The following is a 23,637-nucleotide window of genomic DNA, read 5'->3' as shown; positions in this document are numbered from 1 at the left end:
TTGACAACATCAGATAACAAAGTTATGTCTTACCATAATGTTCCAGCTGTGTTGTTGATCTTCACTAATCCTTAACATTTCCCCCCTCCTTCCCCATGCCTCAGACTCTTAGTGGACCAAATATTCCCAAAGACTGGCTTCATAATAGGGACATAGATTTGGTCTCTTATTTATTATTTCTTGTTTCTGTGTCACTGTTATAGGCAAACTTAATCTGAAGTAATTTAATGAGGAGCATTATGGGTAGAGCCTAACTCCAGAGTTTTGGGAGGTGTGAGCTGGAAAAACTACTGAGTCAGTTCCGAGGCTTGGAACCAAGCCTCACAGTCAAGGATTAGTGAAGATCGACAACACAGATGGAACATTATAGTATGACATAACTTTTTTTTTATTGCTTTTGTAACTCTGATGAAGTCTGTGCTTTTAAGGACATAAGTGCTTAGTTAGTAAATAATTATTATTGTTTTTTCATGTGTTCTTCCAGTTTTACACTTACAGAATGATGGTAAAAAGTATATAACTGGCAGGTCTTTATCAGAAGTACAGAGACGTCATAGACTTATAAATTATGTATCTGTTGATTGTTCTAAGTGATGAAGATGATTTACACAGCTGTCATTATGCCACAAAATATGGTATTTAGCATATGAGTGTTATTTTTTTCTCAGATACGTTTTAAGCTTTAGTGCTGTGCATTTAGTATTTTATGTCTCATTAGGGTGATGGTGGTGGGATACCATTAGTCCTGATTTTGTGGTCTCTTATCTATGTAAAACCTTCTGCATTCACAGCACCCTCATTAGATTTATTTCTTCCTTTTAGCTGTCAAGATGCAGCACTGGTTTGTACAAGCCCTTGGAGCAAACCTACAAGAGCATTTGCTGAAAACATTGCTTGAATGAAAAGTTGTGATCACCAGACATAACTATATAAGTAAACTGTGTTTTACAACTGAGCTTCATCTTGAATGTCTTGATGTCAGAGGTTAACCATGCACCCTGTAGGGATGTATAAGTCCTTTAAGATCTGACCAGGAAACTGCTTGTTATTTACAATGTTATGAATTGTCTGCAATGATGATCATTTTATTTAAACGTATATGTTAACAGCAAATGCTCTTGCACAGCTGCACTTTCTAACTCCAGCTTGCCAGTGGAACCCTGGGTTAGATGATTTGAAACTGTTGTGATTTATTTCTCTTAGTTGGCGGAGTAGGAGTAAGGGTGTAATCCCACTTCCCTGACCTAGGCTAGTTGACATGGGGAATGTCGGTATACATGATTATTTTGTTTAAGGGGTACATAACCCACTGTTTTCACTGTTATATTTTATTTATAGCTCTGATTAAAGTTAGCTTTAGCTCTCAACCTGATTATGCAAATGAAGGATAAAGCCTAAAATAAAAGATAAATAGCCAAACTCAGTGACTCCTGTATAAATATTATTCAGTTAGAAAGTTGATGAAGTGATAGGATTTGTACGAACTTATATTTTCTGAATAGTGAGATCTTTCTAAGAGTAATAACTAGTTTGACTTAGTTTTAGTAATCCTCAGAGTTTGGTAACAATGTCAGATGTTAATAGGGATAGGGTAAATTTTTGAGGGGGGAGTCAAGAATGCACCTTAAAACCTGTGATATTCAAGAGGTCTGTGGTCACCTACCTTTGAGCAGATGACATACTGGCATTTATTCCTCTAGTTCAGGAAGCCAGCCTAGATGTTACCAGGTCTCTGCTAGGCGTATTTGGCTTACGTGTAAAGCTTCCTAGCTTCTGTTGTCGTTTTCCATAAAATTTGATGCAGCTGCTAGAGGGTGAGGCAAGTTGTTTAGATGGCTTTAGTTTCCTCTTTACGGACTTTCTGAGATCAGTGATGAAAATGAAATGGTCGCTTTTTCAGTGGAGTGACATCCCAGAAAAATCTGCTGGCAAGGAACTTCTAGCACTGCAGGTTATATGTCAGAATTGTAATGGTCCTTTGTGCCAGAATTCACATGAGACAGTTACATAGTTGTAACCACTAGACCATTATCATACCTGCTGTATACCTTAGTCCAGGTTAGTCTTTCCTACTGTTTCAGCCCACAAAACAGCCTGGCAGCAGATGCTTCAGAATCCTGTATGAGTGCTATCCTGTTCAGGATCTTTTTTTGCTTGTAAATTTTGTGTCCAATGCAAAGGAAGAAATACTTCATCATGTGTCTGTTCTGAGGTTTCATGTCCTAAGGCTGAAGTAACATTGTTACAGTTTATGTATTTGAAAGTTAATAAATGAAAGCATTCACATTTGAAAAAAACTGTAAATGATGTACATGAACTTGAATGTTATATCTCTTATGCATCCAAACTGTGTATGTGGGTGGAGAGCTGTTATATCCTCACACTAATACTGCTGCCAAGATGTCGGCAACTCTCTGACTTGTTTTCTTTAAACATAACATGCAGCTCCATAAGTAATACTATTCTAAAACAAAACCGTCTTTTATAGCTATATTGCAAATTTTGAATATTGTACATACAATGAATTATAGACTGTTGCTGAAGCTTACAAAGTTGACATTTAATTTTCAAAAACTGAAAATATATTATTTGAAATGCCTATTGCAATTCATTCATTCATTCTCCTAATATAAACATATTGATTTTCCAGTAATAGGCATCAGATGTATTTTTTTTTTCAGAATTATGTTTTCCGATGTTACAACATGCTTACTGCTGAGGACTTACAGATAATATACAAAGTTAGGAGAATTGCTAGTAAACTTTGACAGTACAACAGCAAGGGTGGTGTTACAATGTTATATTACTTACGCAGGATAGCTTTGCAGTTATGGGAACTTCCTTTGTGTATGAATTTGAAACTACAGTTCAACTTCCAAGAACATAAAACCTCCTAGAGTATATTCTTAGTCCTTTATCTGGTTCAAAGAATTTTGCAGAGGGTCAAAAAAGTGTGTACTGGATCCTGGTTATACCATTTGGACAAATGACTTCTGTTTTTCCGGGCTGGTTGTAGATGACTTCCTAGTTTCAAGAGTTCTTTCTCAAAGAGCACCTTCTCATTCAGCAGCAATGTAGGGTGTTTTGCCCATTTTTGGATGCTGTTTGTCTCACAGCTTTTTTTTGACTATACAAAGCAGAATGATGTTCGTGATCTGTAAGAAGCAAGAATACCTTCTGTTAGGAAGTTGTATTAGTTGAAATAAAAGGGATTGTAACAGTAGTGTGAAAAATATTTCCTTGTTTGCTTCATGAACAAATGTCCCATGTCCTCTCCTGTCCTGTCTTTTTGTACTGTATTCCAATAATCAATCTTACTCATTCTCCAAATTGTTCAGTGTTTTTTTTTTTTTTTGTTCTTCTGGCTAATAGCAAAATCAGTGAAGTTGTTTATCTTGGGAAGTTATCTGTATTTTCCTCAAAGACCATTAGTTCCTCCTTGAGAAATGAACTTAGGGAAACTTTGACAGTTGACATCACCCCCATTTGAGTGGTTATGGTCACTGCCATAATATTTATTTTACTTGAAATACAGTATTTCTACTACTGGCAGTCTTATTGTTTGGAAGAGTATTGAAAAGTGTAAAGATAGGGTAGCTTTGTCTGTCTTTCCTTCCTTTATGCCTAATGTCAAGTCAGACAGTGACCTAAATCAAAAACATCTAGCTCTTTTCCATCCATGTTTAATAGATGCTGGAAAGACGAATCTCAACAGATGGACCCAAGAATACTGTTGTTTGCATATAATTCCTGAATTTACAGATACTACATACCAAGTCTCCTTTCCAAGCTAGTGAACTGGTAACCCCACTGGAGACCATTTCCAACTGGGATAGTTGCTGGGGAAGGCAGAAAGCATGGCATTTGCAATACTGACAGATGATAGAAGATGACAGATGCAAAATGGCACATCATAAGGATCATGACGTGCACTTTGGTCTGCCAAGCAGTGTGCAGCTCTGTAACTGGGATTTTCCAAGTGTGTGGAAATAAGTAGACACCACTGTGCCAGTATGGCTGACCCTACTCCAGTGACTTACACATCAAGCCAACAAGAGGAAAGGTTAGGAAGCAAAATATTTTTCAGATCTATCTACCTAAGGCATTGCCTCTTCACTGGCCACATTTCACTCACACCTTTTACTTAATCATTATGGGACGAGAGAACAAAGCAACCAGCTATATGGTGGGGAGGGGCTGATTAACGGCTAGGAATTAGCAGATGGAAAGAAAAGAGGAAAAAAATTATTGAAAATGCAAGCATTAAATTCAGGTCAGTGCAGTTCATTAGTGGTCAGAAGTGTCAAGTAAATTGATATTAATAACATTATAAAATTAACAGTAATTACCACTACTGTTTGAACATGCTAGTTGAAATAGATTAAATTTCAGAGATTTTTTTTTGGGCCATCCAAGGTGTAATGTTTCCAAAGGCATTGTGGTAGTAAGTTCTGTAAAGGTATGGGTACATGGTAGAAAAGAGAAAATGTCGTACCCTTGGAACCTTTAGCAGCACAGCATAGCCAAGCAGATGATCAGGAATGGGTAGTGTGTAACAATCAGTCTTTAATGTACAGGACATTAAAAGAGTGTAGGCCAAAATATTCTGACACTGGAACTTCACATACTCTATGAAGCAACGTAATTTGGTGGTAATGAGGAGCATTAGGCAGTAGAGTACTAACTGTAGGAAGTCATGCCCATTGTCTGGCAGCCCAGGTAAAGGGCATTGAAGTATTCAATGCATAAGATGACCGGGGCACAAACCACCACAACAGTGTCCTTTGGTTGAAGAAGATTTTTAATCAAGTTGATATTACTTGAATTGTCAGACAATTATTCACTAAAAGTAAGCATATTATCAAAGATGGTTACAAGATCTCAAACCTGCCAAACTTTTGGTGGCTATGAGCTTGGATGGTTAGGGTATTCTCTTCTCATATTCAGCCCTGGATTTCTCAAGATGTCATTATTGTGTGTGCAATTAAAAAGTAAAATCTATAAGGTAAAGCAGCTTGTGAATGTCTTCAAAAATGGAGAAAAATAAAGAAAAGCAAAAAAGAAGCTGAGAGAAGAAAAACATTTGCAGAAAATATGAACAGACACTAGCGCTATTACCCACCACCCGGCTCAAGACTATGGACTATCAGCAAGAGAAGAGAGTTTTACCCATGGAAGTAGTTAAAATGGGACAAAGGATCCAAAAAATAGATGTTCGAAGAAGTCATTAAATTGAGCAGCAATGTAATGTATCGTATTAAATTTAATAATATAAGAATAGAGCAGATGAAAGATGCCGTAAATTGGCATGAAGCAGATATTGAAATTCTGTGGAAAATGTACCCAGACTGTACCTGCATATGGTCTATTGAAATCAGTACACTACCCCGGTAAATAAGTATAAGTAAAATAAATAAATAAATAAATAAATGTTGCAGGAGTATGGCAGCAGACTGCCTAAAGCAAAAGCACTCCAAAAAGAAGTTGTTTATAAGCTCACTGAACTGGAAGATTAAGTGAGATGAGAAAACGTTCTCTTTACCAGTATAACCTGAAGGGAAGGAAGGCAGAAACTGCATACAGTATGGGAGGTTGGCATAACGGTTAAGGTCTTTAGCGTACAGACACAAGGTGCAGGGTTTAATTTTCACATTGGGTGATTGGCTATGCTTAAAATGGCCCACAAGAGCAGTTAGACTAGTACTAATCTATGAACCTAATCTATCTATGACCCTATTAGGTGACTGGATTAGTATACTCAAAGACAAGATCCTACTTGACAGAACTCGGAGTGCTTAATACAGCAAGAGCCAGGGGAAGAAAAGTGCCGCACACAATACTAATTAAATACCAGAATTATCAGTGTAAAGAACTGACCTTATCTAAGTTGTGGGTGAAAGGGAAGAATCTCCTGTTCAGTGGCCAAAGAATTTATGTGGGCAGTGACTTTTCCCTGTTGGCAAAGATCTGGAGGAATGTGTTTGTTCGAGTTTTTAAGGGCTGTAGAGTGGCAAATTTAAGATCCAAGCTGTTATATTCAGCTACGCCAAGTTTTCTTTCTCCAAGGAGCAAAAACATTTCTATACTCTGAGCAAGCCATAATGGGTATTAAGTATGTTCCAATAGGAAGAAGCCAGAGATGGGAGTAATGATGGAGAATAACAGCGGATAGCAGCTGACATAAGATCAAGTGGCAACTTATTGTGGATGCTAATAAAACCATTTCCAGTATTTAAATGGAACATTTAGACAGTATACAGGAGCATTAGATCAACTCATGCGACTCTGAACTCTTGACAATAACTGAGTAAGTGGACCAATGTCTTGTTGCTGATTTTTTTTTTCTGCATATGAACAATTTTTTTGAAACTGTATTTTTACTATGCTCAGGGGTAAACAATGATTTAACTGGGGGATTTTTTTTTACTTCAAAAATCTCATGTTTTTTTTATTTTTGGTTGTGTTCAATTTATTAGAACAACATATGGAAGATGGGCAGGTAATACGAGAGGTGACACAAATGGATGCAGCGTTACCTTTTGATTAAAGCCATTATTAATCCCCAAGCTAATTTATCTCTATACTATAGTTGGCGGGAACAATTAGTATATATGCAAGTTCGAAGGGGAAAGTACTGTGTGAATGACTGAATGCAGTATTATTGGCACAATTCTTAAGAAAGAGACACTTCTGAAATGTAACTTAAGAACTGGTAAATAAGTTGGAGAGTAGTAACTTTGTTTTAAGGGCATCCTCAAAGACAGTCAAAGCTGTCACAGGGTTGGGGGGGGGGGCAACTGGGAATGTTAACATACTGTTTGAGAGAAGATGTAGTTGTGTGGTGTCACATGAGCATAGCTCATATTAAATGAAGGAAGAATGTTTTTTTTTGGGGGGGGGGGACAAATTGCACATAGTTTGTATTTTGGGTCATTTGTTATATGTTCAAATTTCTAAAAGACCTATAGGTAGAACGGAATTGCACTAAGAATCACCAAGAAGATAAAAGAAGAGATTAAAAACAGCATATCACCTAAGACAGTTCTGAGACTTGTATTCTGGAATGTATATGACATGACAGTCATCTTCAGACTTGTCAAAATTCTTTTTGTGACTAGAATAAGTAAGCCACATGTCATTGTGTTCCAGGCGGCATACTTAAATAAGACTGAGCAATTACTCATCAAAGGGGAATTTAAGGAAGGAGCATTTAAAGGAGAATGTAATAGTCGAATATCCATGGGCTAGAAAGAGGGGTGGTAATTTTATTTGAGAGGTTGAAAGTGGAAGAGGTTAAACAGAATATTGGGGGAGGATTTGCTGCCATATAAGGTTACTGGCAAGGATCCAAGATTAATCTAGTGAATATTTTCTTACCACCAAAAACAGAGAGAGAGTTGGGTCAGATAATAAATGATATTGTGACTTTCACTGGGGCTTATTGTTAATAGCTGGAGATTAGAACATGATCGTGGATATATCAGATATGGATAGAGGCCATAGGTAATGGGCTATCGCCAAAGAAGGGGAAACTGCTTAAAACATATTGTCAAATATATGGATTTTAAGGTTGTAATGTCACTACAGACCAGACAAGGCAATTACATATATTACTCGCATAGGCCATGGAGCTTGGGCTAAATACGATATTCATTTTAGAGGAACTCAAACATTTCATCAGTGTCGTGATCATATGTAACAGTAACAGTATCTAATCATACTGCAGTAGGCATAGGTAGGCATGGATATGCGAGCAATAACATATCGTCAAGGACTTTGGTATTGGAGATTCCCAACATGTTGGCTAAAATCTGATAAACATGCTAAAACTTTAGTAAATTGGGCACAAATGTTGCTTGCAGATATAATGAAGACCAACTCATCCCAACATGGGAAATGATAGAAAGAAAGATCTGAGATAAGATTTGCAACAAAGAGAGGATTAATGGCCGAAAGAGGTTGCATAGTGCAAGGAACATTTAAGAAGACTGAGAACACTACAGAATATGAAAGGGACTATTGAGTCAGCCAAAAATTCAGTAATAGCTGACTTAAAGAGAAAAAATGATGAATATGTAACAAAGTTGTGCAAGTTAAGAAATGCCTCAGTTAAGTATTTTAAACTCTCCTAAAATGCAAAAAGTACTAGTACATAAATTGTATTGTCAAAATGTGAAGGAAGCTTTCAGCATTGCTAGCAGCAATCTTGAGCAAGTGGATAAGATAGCTGTCAACTACTACCTACAGCTTTATAATAAGCAGGAGAATATAAGGGACTGGAGACACGAAGTAGGGGGTCTTTGAGAGATTTGAACCTGCCGCAAATATCAGAAGAAGAAGCTCCAACCCTTATAAACTAATCACTCATGATAAGGTTATTGAGGCTCAGCAGCATCAATATTCAAGTAAATCCCCAGGGTTAGGATTGTGATAGAACTGTAGAAGCAAAGGAGAATAAAACTGGTGGAAGTTTGATTGAAATTATTTAACAGGATGTCATTCCATTGTGAGAAACCGTCGTTGCAGAATAAGGTGGTTCTAACAACTACAATGAAACAAGGGAAAGTTTTGGCCTGGGTTTCATCATACAGAACAATATCAATTTTAAATCATAATTATAAAATATTTTTGTCTGTTTTAACAAGCAGGTTGATTGACCTAATGAGTAAATGAGTAAATGAATCAGATCTGACAAATGTGGATTTGTGGCTGGTAGACAGACCAGTCACAACATATTTAGAAAACATTTAATTCAGCAGTAGGCCGAGGCAAAAAAAAATCACAAAACACCAAAAAAAAAAAAAAAAACAATAAAAGCACTTCTGTAATGGAAAGGAGCGCTTTAATAAAAAGGAAAGCTCTAAAAACTTAGCACGTTTGCCCCTTTCCTGTCTGGGGCATCTTCAGAGTGAATGAACTAAACAGGTGCAACACCTTTAGTGTTTTTTTTTTTTTTTGTTTGTTTTTTGTTTTTTATTTTAGATAGTGTTGGCTTGGTATTGTTTGCCAGGTTGCAGTGGTTACCAGTGAGGCAAAGAGCACCCCTTTAATTCTAATAAATTTAGATCCTAAAAAGGCTTTTCGTAGAGTCCACTGGGATCATTTGTGGGAGGTGCTGAGAAGATTTAGAAAAGGACATATCTACATTTCTGTGGGAACGTGGGACACTGAGAACGGGGAAAGAGAAAGTAATACTGGGAGTCAAGGAAGCCTAGTTTGTCTGGATTGCCAATCTTATTTTAGGGCTATGTAATTAACATGGGCATGTTTGCTGCAGATGCAGGGTTGTAAAGCAGTTTGGAAATGCAGGACCCCAGCACAAGAGGGAGAAGATACTGCAGTTAATGTAATGAATGTTTGATTGCAACACTCAGAGGAGGCAGAGAGTAAGCAAGTTCTTCACAATATAAGGAGAAAAGTTATCAAAATTTTAGAGAATCACACATGGGGCTACTTCCTATAGGTAAATATAGAAAGACTACAGGAGCAATTCAGAAATGTTTTTTAAGAGAAACTGATCTAAGGTACTGGGAACAGTTAGGACAGGCAGGTCAAATATTTGACTGAGAGTCAATAAAACAGCTTTTTCATTTAAGGTGCAGTGATATACAAAACCCTCTGTTCAGTGCTAAGTAAACATTTGAGGAAATGGGAGACCAAGTGCCACATTTAATCAGGATTATAATAGAGGCAAGATCTGTTGCTACTACCACAAAAAGGTTTGATTATTAAAATCTATAAAGGTTTGTTAGAAGATAAAAGAAAGACAATTGTGGCTTGATAGAAATGGTGGAAAATGTTTTTAGGCCAAAGTTTTATATGAGGAATGGCAAGAATTAAATCTGGCCTCAAGGAAGGCAGCAAATTCAAGGAAATTTAGACTATTTGGTTAGAAATACCTTCATAAATATTTTTACATGCCAGCCAGGCTACATAAAACATTTTCACAGGTCTGTGCCAAGTTAGAGATGTCAAGAGGACTGAATTGCAAATTAGGAGCATTTGTTTTGAACCTACCGTTGCCTGTCACAGTATAAAACGGATCTGGAATCATTAAACAAAATAAATGGGAGATGTTGGCAACTTAAAATCAAGAATTTTTTAGTTAAGCTGTCATGGGAAGGTACATCTGATACTTTTAGTATCTAAAAAACGTACTTTCAATGCTTTGGAAGTTTAATATGATATCTCAAATTAAGGATTATGTGCGCTAATGAGCAATTTAAAAAATTAGAGCTGCTACACGGTAAAGAGAAGAATAGTAAAATTTGCCATCTGAAATGGGGGATATGTGATCAAAAGCTATTAGTTATTTGATTCGTTAAGTGACTGTCAGACTATAAATGCAACCTTTGTCAGTGTGTCCCTTCTATTAGATATATCTGTCATGATACTCCCAGGTAAATAAGCCACAGGATGTAACCTGTTAAGTATTATGCTGTGTCTGTGTGTGGGAAAAAAACTGATGAGAATTTAAAACAAATTATGCATTGTAACACTGTTTGCCAAAGATTGTGTAATTTCAGTTATTTGGATCAAATAAAGTTCCATGTTAAAACTGTGGCTTCTCCCTCCAGAAATAATATAGGGGCTCAAATTCAATACAGTAAATAGGAGCTCAAAGGTAAAACAGTCAACTCCAGTGTTTTATCTTTGTTGAATTTCAGCTAACTACTACAGATCCATTAATGCACGTAGTCTGTATCATTCGCAAGGGGATTAGTGACAGTCACATGCTCCAGGGAAGGAAAGGTTCACTGTGTATCATCAGTATGGCAATGATAATGCAAAAGACCCTCCCTTTTATATATGTTCTTGTAAAGCCAGCATATACACAGTGACTATCAACAGGCTTAATGGAGCCTTGTCGATCCACACAATCCAGAAAGAGGGAAGAACAGGAATTGGGCTCATGCTAATTTACTGAAAACTTTTGCTGAAAAGCTCATTTAAATGCAACAAGCACACTAAAAGCCACATTCAACAAACCATGAATAACATGCTGTTGTAGAGGGTAAGACCTCTGCACCCCTCACATTTGCAGCAAGCCCTCCATACTCCCCTTATACATATTGACTCCAAGGTCAAATTACAGCGGGGAAAGAGCAAACTTATGTTCATTGAAAGTACCTTTCAGTAGAATTTTTCTGATCAACTAGGCTTTACAGGGGATAAGTCTTTAGCCACTTGTCAGTTTCCCAAACAATTTTCCCCCAGAAAGTACCTTCTGAGAACATCCTAAAAAGGAAGGTGCAGCCAATCAAGAATGGCTGAGTCTCCACAGTATGTTCTTAAGATGTTCCAAAAGTATTCCATGATATACTAAGTCCAAAGCCACAGCAAGCTCAAGGAAGGTTACAACTGAGCAAAAATGTCCTAGCAGGGGTCACCTTTTTATCATGTGCTGAACATCTTAGGCCATCATCTTTTGTGCTCATTAATCAAATGACTGCTCCACTGCTTTAGCACTTTGGAAGTGCCATAAATGCTGTGGAAAAAGAAGAAAAAACTTGTGCATTTTTTCTGTGGTATTGCAGACTCTTAATGCTACTCCTGCAGCATGTATTTAAAATTTCAGTGATTATAAATTCTTTACAGATTCTCTCCGGTCTCATCTCCCACTTTAGCAGCCATTCACATACTGTCAAAAAACTCGGTTTAGCATTCAAATATAGTTGATTCTTTGTTTAGCCAGAAGGCTGTCCCACAGTCTTCCTTCTGTTTCTCTTAACTGTCCAAATTGCTGCAGTGAAAGCATAAAAGACTCCAAATCATCAGTTTTGTACATGGCCGCCAGGCTTTAGTCTGATATCCCAAGCCCTGTTGTCCCTAAGTGGAGACTTCCTTAGCTTCCCAGCAAGCCCTGAATTAGTTGTATCCAGAGCAAATCATGAACAGAGCAAGATATTCAAGCACATGAACTTTATCAGTGCGAGTGCTCTGGAACAGGTAGTCAGCACACCCACAAAAGGCTCAAATGTCCTGGACATAGTGCTCAATAACATGGGAGAGCATTGCACCCCCCGCGTGATGTCCTCCCTGGTAAGATTGGACAATAAATCAGTCTCATTTGAGGTAATTATAAGATCAGATACCCAATCAAGCTTAAAAATCCTTAAGAATTTTTCAAGGACAAATTACCTCCTATAACAACACTCTGTATAACCACTTAAGCAGTTGTATAGAATCGGCTGTATCTGACCAGATTAAAACCAGGTCTTGCCAAAAAAACAAGCCACAATGGTGGACCCCTAGTATAAACAGGCTGTACAACAAGAGAAAGAAACTAATGTCCGAGAACAAGAGGGAACTGACTCAGCAGAGGAAGAGATCCCTCTCCAGCTTAAACAAACAAATTAGAGATCGTGTTAAGTCCTCCAAAGCTAATTATGAAGCAAAAATAGCCTCCCTAGTTAAGGATAATCACAAGGCATTCTTTAAACTGCATCTGAAATGTAAAAGGGAATACCCATCTATGCACTGAACTACTTGTGGATGGCACTGCTCATAATTAGCTTGAAGTAATAGTCAACCCACTAGCTGACAGATTTAGTATACTTGCCACTGTTCCACAGCCTATTATCTCTCAAGGGAGCAGGTCATCTCTGAGCTCTGCAAGGCCAATAACACAGCATCAAAGGGGCCAGACAACATTCCAGGTAGCCTTTTAAACAACTTAAAACATGACCTAGCAGACCCACTTGGATCCCCTGTTTAATCACAGCCTGCAAACTGACTATGTTCCAGTGGAATGGAGGACATCACAGTAATCCCTCTGTATAAAAGGGGACCATCAGACGACCCTGGGAGTTATAGACCCATAAGCTTGACAAGCCTCATTTGCAAGGCCATGGAAAGAATCATTATGGACCGTATTAACAAGGACATAGGTAAGCTCCCAACTCTGGACCCAGCCCAGTTCGGATTTGTTAAATCATGCCTATCATGCAAATCATGCCTGTTAAACATGGTTGACTTCTTTGAGAAAGTCACCAAGGCCCTGGATGAGGAAAAGACAGTGCATACTGCCTACTTTGACCTAGCCAAGGCATTTGATACAATTCCCCACTCTGGTATTATAGAGAAATTTTCCCTACTGGGACTTAACCCCTGCATTACCAGATGAGTAGCCAATTGGTTTGCCAACAGGACACATATTGTCAAAGTGGGTGACTTCACCTCTAGCAACAGAACTGTCACCAGTGGCATACCACAGGGTTCTGTGCTGGACCGCTTACTGTTCGGAATTTATTTCTCAGAAGTCCAGGCAAATTTAGACGGCCTGTGGCTGACCAAGTTCACAGACAACTGCAAATTGGTAGCAATCAGTTGAGTCCCCCAACAATGTTAATATACTGCAGACAGGGTTAACACAGACAAATGATTGGTGCCAAAGCCAAGGATTAAAGCTAAATACAAAAAATGGGTGATTATTCCTTTGGGAAAGCTGACATCCCTGCTAACTACATTATAGACAGCACCCCCCTGAGTGTAGATCCAGTGGTACATGATCTGGATACTCAGGTTGATAGCAATCTGAACTTTGACCACCAAATATCCACAGCAGTAAGGAAATCCTTCTATGTGGCGCATCTCTTAAGTAAAGGTATTGCATCTAGTTCTAAGCATGTTATAATTCCTTTATACTTGGCCCTCATCAAACCAATAATTGAGTACAGTGCTCCCTTTTGCATGTACCTCACCAGACACCTGCAACAATTGGAGAGAGCTCAGAAGCTTCTCACCAAGAAACTACAGGGTACACAAAATAACTCCTACATGGAAAGACTGAACGCCCTATCGTATTTTGTCTCCCACAGGTTGCTAATGGGTTACCTGTGCCTGGCTTACAGTGCAAGTTTCTGACCTGACCTTTATCAAAATGCTACACATTCATAAATCAAACTGCATGAGGGTCACTCGCTCCAGGGAATCTTAAACTAGCCTCTGACATGAGCAGGTCATGCTGGAGAGAGAGAGAGAGAGAGAGAGACATCTCCCAGAGACTACCACTTCTCTGGAGCAAGTTTCACTTCATGTGAAACAGAGCCCTTCCTTGACCCTTTTCAAATGCAACCTAGATCAATGGATGAGATGGGTGGCTGCACATTCACTCCTGGGGTGGCAATCTATGTCCCTTCTGGACAGAGGAAATCTGTACTAACTGCCATAGACCCTTAGCTCTGTGAACTTCCTTCACCTAACCACCTACAATTGGGGCAACTCGAGATAAATATGGCTAAGCTTGTAAGAGCTCTAGGGCCATTAACCTAGTAACCTTATGAACCTATGAGCAATCTGCCTCTGCACAGGATGTTGTCTAAAATGAGTTGGTTGGGTTACAAGGTGTTATGCATGTGAATCAGTTTAAACATATATTGTCTCAAGAGCCTTTTTACAATTCGACTGCTGTCCAGACTGTTTTTGGAATGGCTGTGAGGTGTTATGCAAATTTTGTGGATTCCTTTGTTTGCCAGTATGTAGAAATGCTCTCCCCTAGCACCAATATTCAGATCTTCACAAGGAAGTGAAGTCACATTGTAAGTCTTAAGGGATTTATGCAGGCTTGGTGTATACTATATTTACAGTTCCTGTGCATCTTTCTGCATGGTGTCAGCGCCAACAAAGTGGCAGTTATGATCAGAAGCAAAAGACTACAACAGTAGTAAATACACTGCATTGGAAAGCCTGGTACCAACCGTTGCTCTGGCTGGACCATTCCAAAACTTTAATTTTCTTCTGGTGAAGCCATTCTTTTGTTGATTTGGATGTGTGCTTGGGGTCATTGTCATGCTGAAAGGTGAAATTCCTCTTCAACTTCAGGTAGATTTTCTAGCAGACACCTGAAGGTTTTGGGCCAAAAGTGACTAGTATTCGGAACTGTTCAAAATTCCCTCCACCTTGACTAAAGCCCCAGTTCCAGCTGAAGAAAAGCAACCCCAAAGCATGATATTGCCACCACCATGCTTCATCATGGGGATGGTGGTCTTTTGGTGATGAGAAGTGCTGTTTTTGCACCAAACGCACCTTTTCGAATTGTGGCCAAAAAGTTCAACCTTGTTCTTATCAGACCATAACACATTTTCCCCCATGCTGTTGGGAGACCTGATGTATTGTTTTGCAAATTTTAGCCAGGCCTGGATCTTTTTCTGTGTAAGAAAAGTCTTCTGTCTTGTAACCCTACCCCATAGTCTAGACATATAGAGAGTATGGGTGATTGTTGTCACATGTAGTAGACAACCAGTACTTGCCAGAAATTCCTGCAGCTGCTTCAGTGTTGCTGTAGGTCTCCTGGCAGCCTCCCTGACCAGTTTTTGTCTTGTCTTTTCATTAATTTTGGAGGGACATCCAGTTCTTTGTAATGTCACTGTTGTCCCAGATTTTCTCCACTTTTCAGTGACTGTCTTCACTTGTTCCATGGTATATCCAATGCTGTGGAAATTTTTTTTGTACCCTTTTCCTGACTGATGCCTTTCAACAATGAGATCCCTTTGATGCTTTGTAAGCTCTCTGCGAACCATGACTTTTGCTGTAGCAGGCAACTGAGTAAATGTCAGGAAAATCCTACTAGGATAGCTGAACTTTATTTGGGGTTAATCAGAGTCTCTTTAATTAATGGCAGGTGTGTACTCAAGAAAACTGAATGTTGTAATTAAATCAAAAGGTGCTTCAACAAAGTAATAGTTTAAGGGTGTGCACACACAACAAAGTATTAGTTTGAGTATGCACACTTATGCAACCAGCGTATTGTACACTTTTTATTTATATTTTTCCCCCCAACAGATTTGTTTGTTTTTCATTTGAATTGCACAGGTTATAGGTCACATTAAAGGTGGGAAAAGTTTGGACATGATTTATTGTGGTTTCATTTTTTATATCACAAAAACCTGGCATTTTAACAGGGGTGTGTACACTTTTTATATCCACTGTATGGCAGCAGAGGAAGCATGTAAGCAAAACCAACTAGTGAAAAAGATTTGCAAAAATATAATACATTTATCCATAGTTAGACAGTTGAGCATAAACAACTTTTGTCACATATAATATAGGAACTTTGTCAGAACTAAAAGCACTTAAACACACCCTAAAATAAATACAAATCGTGACTAAACATATCCCAAGTAATTAAAATGACCATACTATGAATTACATTTAAAATACAATTTAAAGACATTCAAATTCTATATCATTACACCACCAGTTTAAATTAATCCTGCATTACTGTTAAAAATTATTTTTAATTAAAAAGTGTTAAAAGCTTATATAAAGCTTAAAAAAATTATAGCAGTATATTTTGAAAAAATAATGCATTTTAATGACCATAAACTGACACTAAACCCCTTAATGTAAAAAGCTATTCTAAAACATCTTAAACATACCTTAAGATGTACAGTAAATGTACAATATTTTCAAACTTTATTAATGACCGACTATACAAGACTTAACATAAATTTTAAACGTAAGATTTCATCTAGACCAATTACTTATTACTTGGAGTTTTGCTGCCCTAAGTTTCAGTGCCAGTAATAAAAGATATATGGTCATTCACGTCAGGGGCATGAATTAGCTCTTGATTTTTATTGCCAGTAAGTCCCTAAATTCGATCATAATTTCCGAGGATCCACCCCTGGGATTCACTTCTATTTTATCTAATGTTGTAGAATTTGGTAGATGCCACACAATCTTCTGTAGGTCTAAAAGGGGCATTCTTAGTATGTCCCTTTGTAATATCGTATGAATGTTAATATATTAATTTCTTAAATTATCTGTCCATCCTCCCAACATAAAAAGATGGACAAGATGCACAAATAGCTATGTAAATAATGCCTTTTACGTTACAGTTACCAAATCTTAAAATTATCTTTGATTTAATCCCATTTTCTAATTCTAACACTTCTTTTTCAAGAATTTATTGGCATTTATTATATGAACCACATTTTCTAGTTCCTTTTCTCTTTGACTTGAACATTCCCCCTATTTCTGATTTTTCTAATACGTTTTAAACATTACTTGCCTTTTTATAAACAAAATATGGCTTATCCCCCATGATATTTTTACATCAGAATTTGTATTAAAAATATTCCAATTCCTATCAATTATATATTTTTTTACTGTAGGGGACTTAACATTATTATTGTTCTACTAAAACCTTCTTGAAATCTTTATCGAAGTCCCCCCTTTGTGTCATTGACTTTCTCATTAACCTTTTGTCTGACCAGCCCTATACCTAACAGGGGTTTATAATGGCTTCCCCATTCATTCAATATTTTATCACAAATTTCTTTTACCATATATTCGGGATAACCCCTATTAACAAACATCCCATCTATTTTTTTTAAGTATTTTGAGTAATAATTTCTTCTCAGATACCATTCTTGGCAGCCTCACAAACTTCCCTTTAACTAAGCATTTCTTAAAGATATATAGATGGCAACTACTGTAATGAAGATACATATTAAAAAAGGTTGACCTTCTGTAAATGGTAGAGATAAAAACAAATTCTGTCCCAGTGATCCCTTCCCCTTCCCTGCATGACAAAATATCAAGCACTCGCTGCTGTTTCATAGTTTCTTTCATCAAAACATGTCAAGATTGGCATATAGTGTGTCTGACTAAGAGCTTCCTTTTCTTTTAAGACTTAAATAATGCAGTCCTCTCCTTCTAAGAGTATCTTTGAAAGTAACACACATTATTGGCCTATTCATGGCCAGGTCTACCAGCCTTTCATACTTCCCCCTGACTATCTCCATTCTTAGGCTAGGAATGGCACTGATCCTATGGGCCTCCTGGGGGGTTGTGACATTAACTGCTTCCACCAGGAATTTTTTATTTATGACCTACCCCTTTGGTACCTCCCTCCCCTGCATTCATCTGTGACATCAAAGGGCTACTACCCTTTATGGACCATGCCTCCCAGCAAAGCAGACCTAGATGAATGCCCATCCCTCCCTGCTGGAGTCTTGGACACCCAAGGTAGGTTTCCTGGGCCATAATTAGGGCTTTATCTGCTCTACTGCATGTTGATGGCCAGAATAACAGCCTTTTTTTTATTTTTCTGCTTTCATACATTATTGGCTTTGGCTTTTTTAGTGTCTTTGACTTCCAGCAAGAACTACTTGACTCACTCTTTCTTGCCTTAAATGTTAAATGAAATTTGCAAAATTAAATGAAAGAGCAGGTGATTGCATCTCTTCAGTCATTCTGCCATACCCATAAGATTGCACATGAGCAGCAAAAGCAAAGAAAAACTTTAAAAATGCTGAAGTACATGTTGGGTATTTGCCAAAGATATAATTTCGGATTCACCACACACACACACACACACACACACACACACACACACACACACACACACACACACACACACACACACACACACATCTGGGTTGGACGTAGGGTAGACAGATTAAGCAGTTGCCTAAGGTTCTTTTTTGCTGTAAGGGTGTTGGCTTCCTTTACTTGAGTTTTGTAAAAAAACACTTTACATACTTAGTAACATGGGCAGTTCAGACAGGTTCATGTACCGGCCTATAAGACATACTCTGACATGTAGTAACTTTCTCTGTCTAACATAACAGCTGACCCAGAAGGGACAAATCCTTAAGAAGCTTAAACAACCATCACTGCCCCATCGGCTTCATGCTTTTTGTGACAGGAAGTGGTTGGGGCAGATTCTTTCTCCATCGGACAAGTAGTTGTACTGTAGCTTAAGCTGCATGGGCATTCCGATTCTTAGACTTGGGTTATACCATAGAGTTCACTGCCTCATCTGCCTTTCACCCTTGGGAGGTATACTAGGCACTCACTTCCTGATAATGGAAAGGTTTCATTGCAAGATTGCCTACTGGTTTATGACACTCTGTTAATATCTGTTGTCGTGGTATTTTTTTCAAAAATCACCTTTATGACAAATTGTTATAAAACTGTAAATTGTACCTTTTCTTTAGTGAGTTTCTTGTGCATTAGTGATTCCAGTTTTCTTTCCAAAACAAAAGTCCTGTTGTAAAACTAAAATACTATAGCTAGTATGTTTGTTTTTCTTTCAGGTACGCATGGAGAATGTCAGTGTGCTGGGAGAAGATGTCATTGTGAAAGATGAATTATATCTGAATGGAGCCAGTGTTCTACCACACAAGAGCATTTCTGACTCTGTACCTGAGCCCAGTATTATCATGTGAATGGGACCTTAAAAAGAGACTGAGGCTGTCATAGCAGGCCACATAAACTGAAGGGCTAAAGACTTTCCTTTTAGAGTATCTTTTAAAATAAGAAACATGGTGGAGGAACAGCGCTTGTTGAATTTTCTGGGATTGTAAATCAGTGTTTTTATAAGATATATATCCCCATCCATCCAAGAAAAAAAATGAAGAAGGTGCACATTGGCTGTTGTCACAGAATCTTTCAGTCCCTAGTCAATACTTGATTACTGCAACTGTATAGGCTAGGCATTATTGCCACTGTTCAATCAGTAAGCATTGCTGGTGGCATCTGGATCCATTGTACCTAGAACTGACAAGGTATGGCTTTGTATTCAGTCTTGCATTTGCATCCTCTAGGTAAACAGCAGTTAAGTGCTTTGTCTCGCTTTTCTTACAGATGTTAAGACTCCTATACTATTAATTGAAGGAAATCCCCACTGGGAGGCTTCATCTAGTTAACAATATAACTTAAGCCATGCTGGGTTGGAAGTACTGTGTAAATTGCAAATTGCCAGTAAGTAGCTTCAGATAAATCATGGTGTGACACTATAATACGGAAACATAAGAGTTGTAGTCATCTGCCACATGGCAATGGAACACTAAAGTACTAATTATATGTCTGTGTGGACTGGATGATATTGCATATTGGACTTTTCTTGCTCCAATTAACTTGAGGTGTGGAAGCAGTCAAGAAAAATAAAATACTTCAAATTTTACATACATTTATGCTGTGGAATCGTATCTCTTATATTCAGAGTACAGAGTACGGTAAATCTCAGATCTTTGTATTCTTGCTGAAATATATTTTTTAATTCTGTTAACTAGCCAGATCTTCTTGGCCCTCTGGTCATTTTGGAGGCAGGTGTGTGTGTGTGGGGGGGTAAGAGATTGACAGCAAATTAATTTTCCCTGAAAAGCTAGGAAAGCTTGCAAACATCTCATCAAACAAATGCCTTAAGAGCTTTTATAGGCACTTAAACTGCTTTTTTTGATTTAATGTCCTATATGCAAGACAACTACGTACTGTAGTTCTTCATCAGCTTTGATGTATGATGCTTTGTTTTCTGATATCTGAGGCAAGACAAGTATTCAGCTGGCTTAACCATGCATTTTTCCATCAGCTCATAAGTGAGTGAATATGGTATACATGATAGATGAGAGCTAATGTGTCATTACGAGTGGATTGCTGCAAAAATCTGGATGACTTTACATCAGGTAGTTTGTAGGAGTTGTACCCAAATTTCCAGTTGTGATACTGTACTGCAGCATTTAGAACATCTTACATTCTTCTGTAAATTTTCATTCATAAAAGTTCAGCAGTTCAAAAAGTGGAATATTTTTCAATGATTACTCATCTGATGTTAACAAACCCTGGGTCTTTGAAGACGATTCTTGAACTTGAATTTTGGTTTGACATGATAAATTCTTTTGTAGACAGTTTATTAGAATTAGTTGTAGTTCCAATTCATAAAAGTGTTTTACAAGTTAAGAAGCACAATTTGCCATTTGTAAATACTGAGCGCTTTTGTTTTTATTAATTTAACCAGATTTCATCACAGTAAACACTCTGATGAAGTTTGGTTAAATTAATAAAGACGAAAGCATTCAGTATTTACAAATGTCAAATTGTGCTTTTTAGGTGGTTCTCATTTTATTTATTTACTTATTTATTTATTTATTTTGAGTTGTTTAATGTTGTTATTTTTTGTTTTACAAGTTGCAGATGTTCTTCGTGTTTCACTGTAGCAGTCATTACATTTGGGTTATCCTGCTGGCAGGTTGCCCTCAGTCGGCCTGAATTCCAAAGTCTTGGGTCCTGCGTCGGTTGCTGTCACCTCTTCCCTGATGTCAGGTCGTCAGGGGTATAAAAGATGCAGCCGACGCCATTTTATTCAGTCTTTCTTGCCGCACGGTGCCCAAAGCAGAAGCAGTTCACAAGTGCCGGTCGGCCGACTCCTGAGATTTTCATGTTCGAGTTTCAGATCCGAAGTCTTCATTAAAAGCTAAGTACCCCATTGGGGAGACGTTTTTCTTGCTCCAGACCGATGTCAGAAAAAGTTAATAATTGTATTTCTTGTGGGAAGCAAATACCTCATAAGGGCTTTCATTCTTACTGTATTCCTTGCCTAGGCCCTGACCACAACATTGCTAGATGTCGGTTTTGTGCTAGATTTAACCAACGCACTATTAAGAGTTGGTACAGTTTTGCATTAGGCTATTTTGGGTGAAGATTTAATTATACAATGTCGTCAGATAGCCATCCGACTACTGGAGTTCACAAAAAACGCAAAGAAAAAGACAGGCAACCGAGGTCCAAAACCGACGACGAAGCTTCTCCTAAGCAAGTCGCCGGTTCTCAGTGAGGCGCTTTCGCAGCCCCTGCTGCCTACTACTTTACTTTTTACTTTTGGAGTTGGCCAGGCCGCAGGAAACTCAAGATATTGGAGCCTCGGAGATTATTCCCTCAGATGGGTCCGGGGCCGCTGAGCAGGCATCGGCTTCTGAGGGTGTATTCAGACCTAAACAATTATATATTAAACCAACTTCAAAGACTAAAACACCTTTAAAGGCAAAGAAGCAAATTCACCAGCCACAAGGACAGGCCTCCATGCCCAAAAAACAGATGCTCAAAATGGCTGAAGACTTAATTACCTTGATCAGGGGTTCCCATCCCCCTCCTGATAAGAAGCCTAGGCAAGAGACAGACTATGAATCTTCACATCAGGTTTCCATTTCTTCTGATTCCTTTTCTGATCAGGAATATTCTCTTACCCCCATAAGGATTCTGATGCTGAAGAATCAATTCCTTCAGCTTCTCGTCCTGAGGACTACTCTTTTGGGGAAACCTTGCATACCATGAGGGAGCATTTCCACTGGGAGAGCCAAGATTTTTCATAATCTAAGAAAAGGCTCAGAGATTCCCTTTTACTACCTCAACACAGGCCACTAGCTGTTCCACCTGTGTTGGACATTGTAGATGATGTGTTTTCGGAGTCTAGTCTGACCCCTGACTCTTTACCTCCAGCTCCTGTTAAGCCAGACAGATACTACAGGGTACCTGACTCTCATAAATTCCTTTTCAAAAACCCTACTGCAGACCCAGAAACTATTTCTCAGAGTCCAAAAGGGGTCAAGGCTTCTACTGTAAAAAACCCTACCCCCTCTGACAGGGATTCTAGGGCTCTGGATAGATGGGGAAAAAAGATTTACACATCTGCTACTTTGGCTATAAGGGCCTTAAATTGCCAGTTTCATATGCTCAAATATCAGCAATATATCATGACACTGCTTAAACAGAAAATGATGGCAAATTCTGAATGTGCAGAAAACAAAGAAATGCAGGATTTATTGCATGCAGCTGAACAAGTTGGAAATCATACTTTGCAATGTGGGTTTGATTCTCTGGAGGCCTCCTGCAAGGGCCACTGTTACGGGTTCTGTCATTAGGAGGCATGCTTGGTTTAAAGGAATAAAATCTGCCTGACAATGTTAAAGCAAAATTTTTAGATGCTCCTTTACAACATGATACCTTGTTTGGTGTTAAGGCAGAAGAGATGCTAAAAAAAATGGAGGACAAAGCTAAATCTATGCAAACGGTCAAGGAGTTCTTACAGGTACAGCCACTTAGATTTAGCAGACACTGGCCTACAAAGAATTGGTCCTTTCCAGTCTCAGACAGACCTCAAAGGTGCAGATCCAGACGCCCTAGAGGCAGATCACAGCTGCAAGGATCCTACAGGTCTAAGCAGTGGAGTGCTTCTACCTCCAAAGGTGGAGAGGACAAATCACAATCATACAGGAAACAGTCCCAATGACTTCTCCCTGCCTGCACCAAGCACTTATCTTCGCACCAAGCACTTATCTTCTGGCAGCACTTTTTTTTCTCAAAATTGGCACATTATAACCCAGGACAAATGGATTCTAGACATAGTGTCACAAGGCTACAAGTTTCATCTCCATACCCTGCCAAGGCCAAATGGTTGGCCAGACCTGCCAAAAAATCAATGGGCAGAGGCTCAAAAACAAGTCGCAGCTCTCATGGACATGAGGGCTATTCAACAAGTGCCACAGCAAGAGCAGGGACAAGGATTTTACTCAAGACTGTTCTTGGTACCCAGAAAGGACAAAGCATGGAGACCAGTACTGGACCTATCTATTCTAAACACTTTCCTGGATATACCAGAATTCAAGATGTTGACCTTACAGCAGCTTCTGCCCATGCTGGTCAGCAAGGCTTGGCTCGTGACTGTAGACCTAAAAGAGGCATACCTGCAAGTCCCAATCAGGCAATCATGCAAAAGATACCTCAGATTCAAGGCTGGCTCAAGGCATTACCAATTCTCTGCACTGCCCTTTGGCTTATCTACTGCACCCAGGGTCTTCACAAAGTGCCTGGCACCAGTAATTGCTTACCGCAGACAAAGAGGAATACAAATAT

General features: G+C 38.5%; 1 protein-coding gene across 2 annotated transcripts in view; it reads left to right on the top strand.

Moving 5' to 3' along the window:
* GMPPB (GDP-mannose pyrophosphorylase B) overlaps nucleotides 1–19,921 on the top strand; it is an 824,737-nt gene extending 804,816 nt beyond the window's left edge. For both annotated transcript variants that reach the window (XM_044077786.1, XM_044077785.1), the window contains exon 10: nucleotides 19,047–19,921. In XM_044077786.1, coding sequence (XP_043933721.1) covers nucleotides 19,047–19,178 — 132 coding nt within the window. In that variant the 3' untranslated portion in view covers nucleotides 19,179–19,921. The remainder of the gene's footprint in view (nucleotides 1–19,046) is intronic.
* Nucleotides 19,922–23,637: the final 3,716 nt, after the last annotated feature.

This window comes from Protopterus annectens, chromosome 7.part0 (genome assembly GCF_019279795.1).
Source record: "Protopterus annectens isolate FY-2018-M chromosome 7.part0, PAN1.0, whole genome shotgun sequence".
NCBI classification, from domain to species: domain Eukaryota; kingdom Metazoa; phylum Chordata; order Ceratodontiformes; family Protopteridae; genus Protopterus; species Protopterus annectens.
The sequence above is the reverse complement of the archived record's forward strand: the minus strand, read 5'-3'. Positions and strand labels throughout refer to the sequence as shown.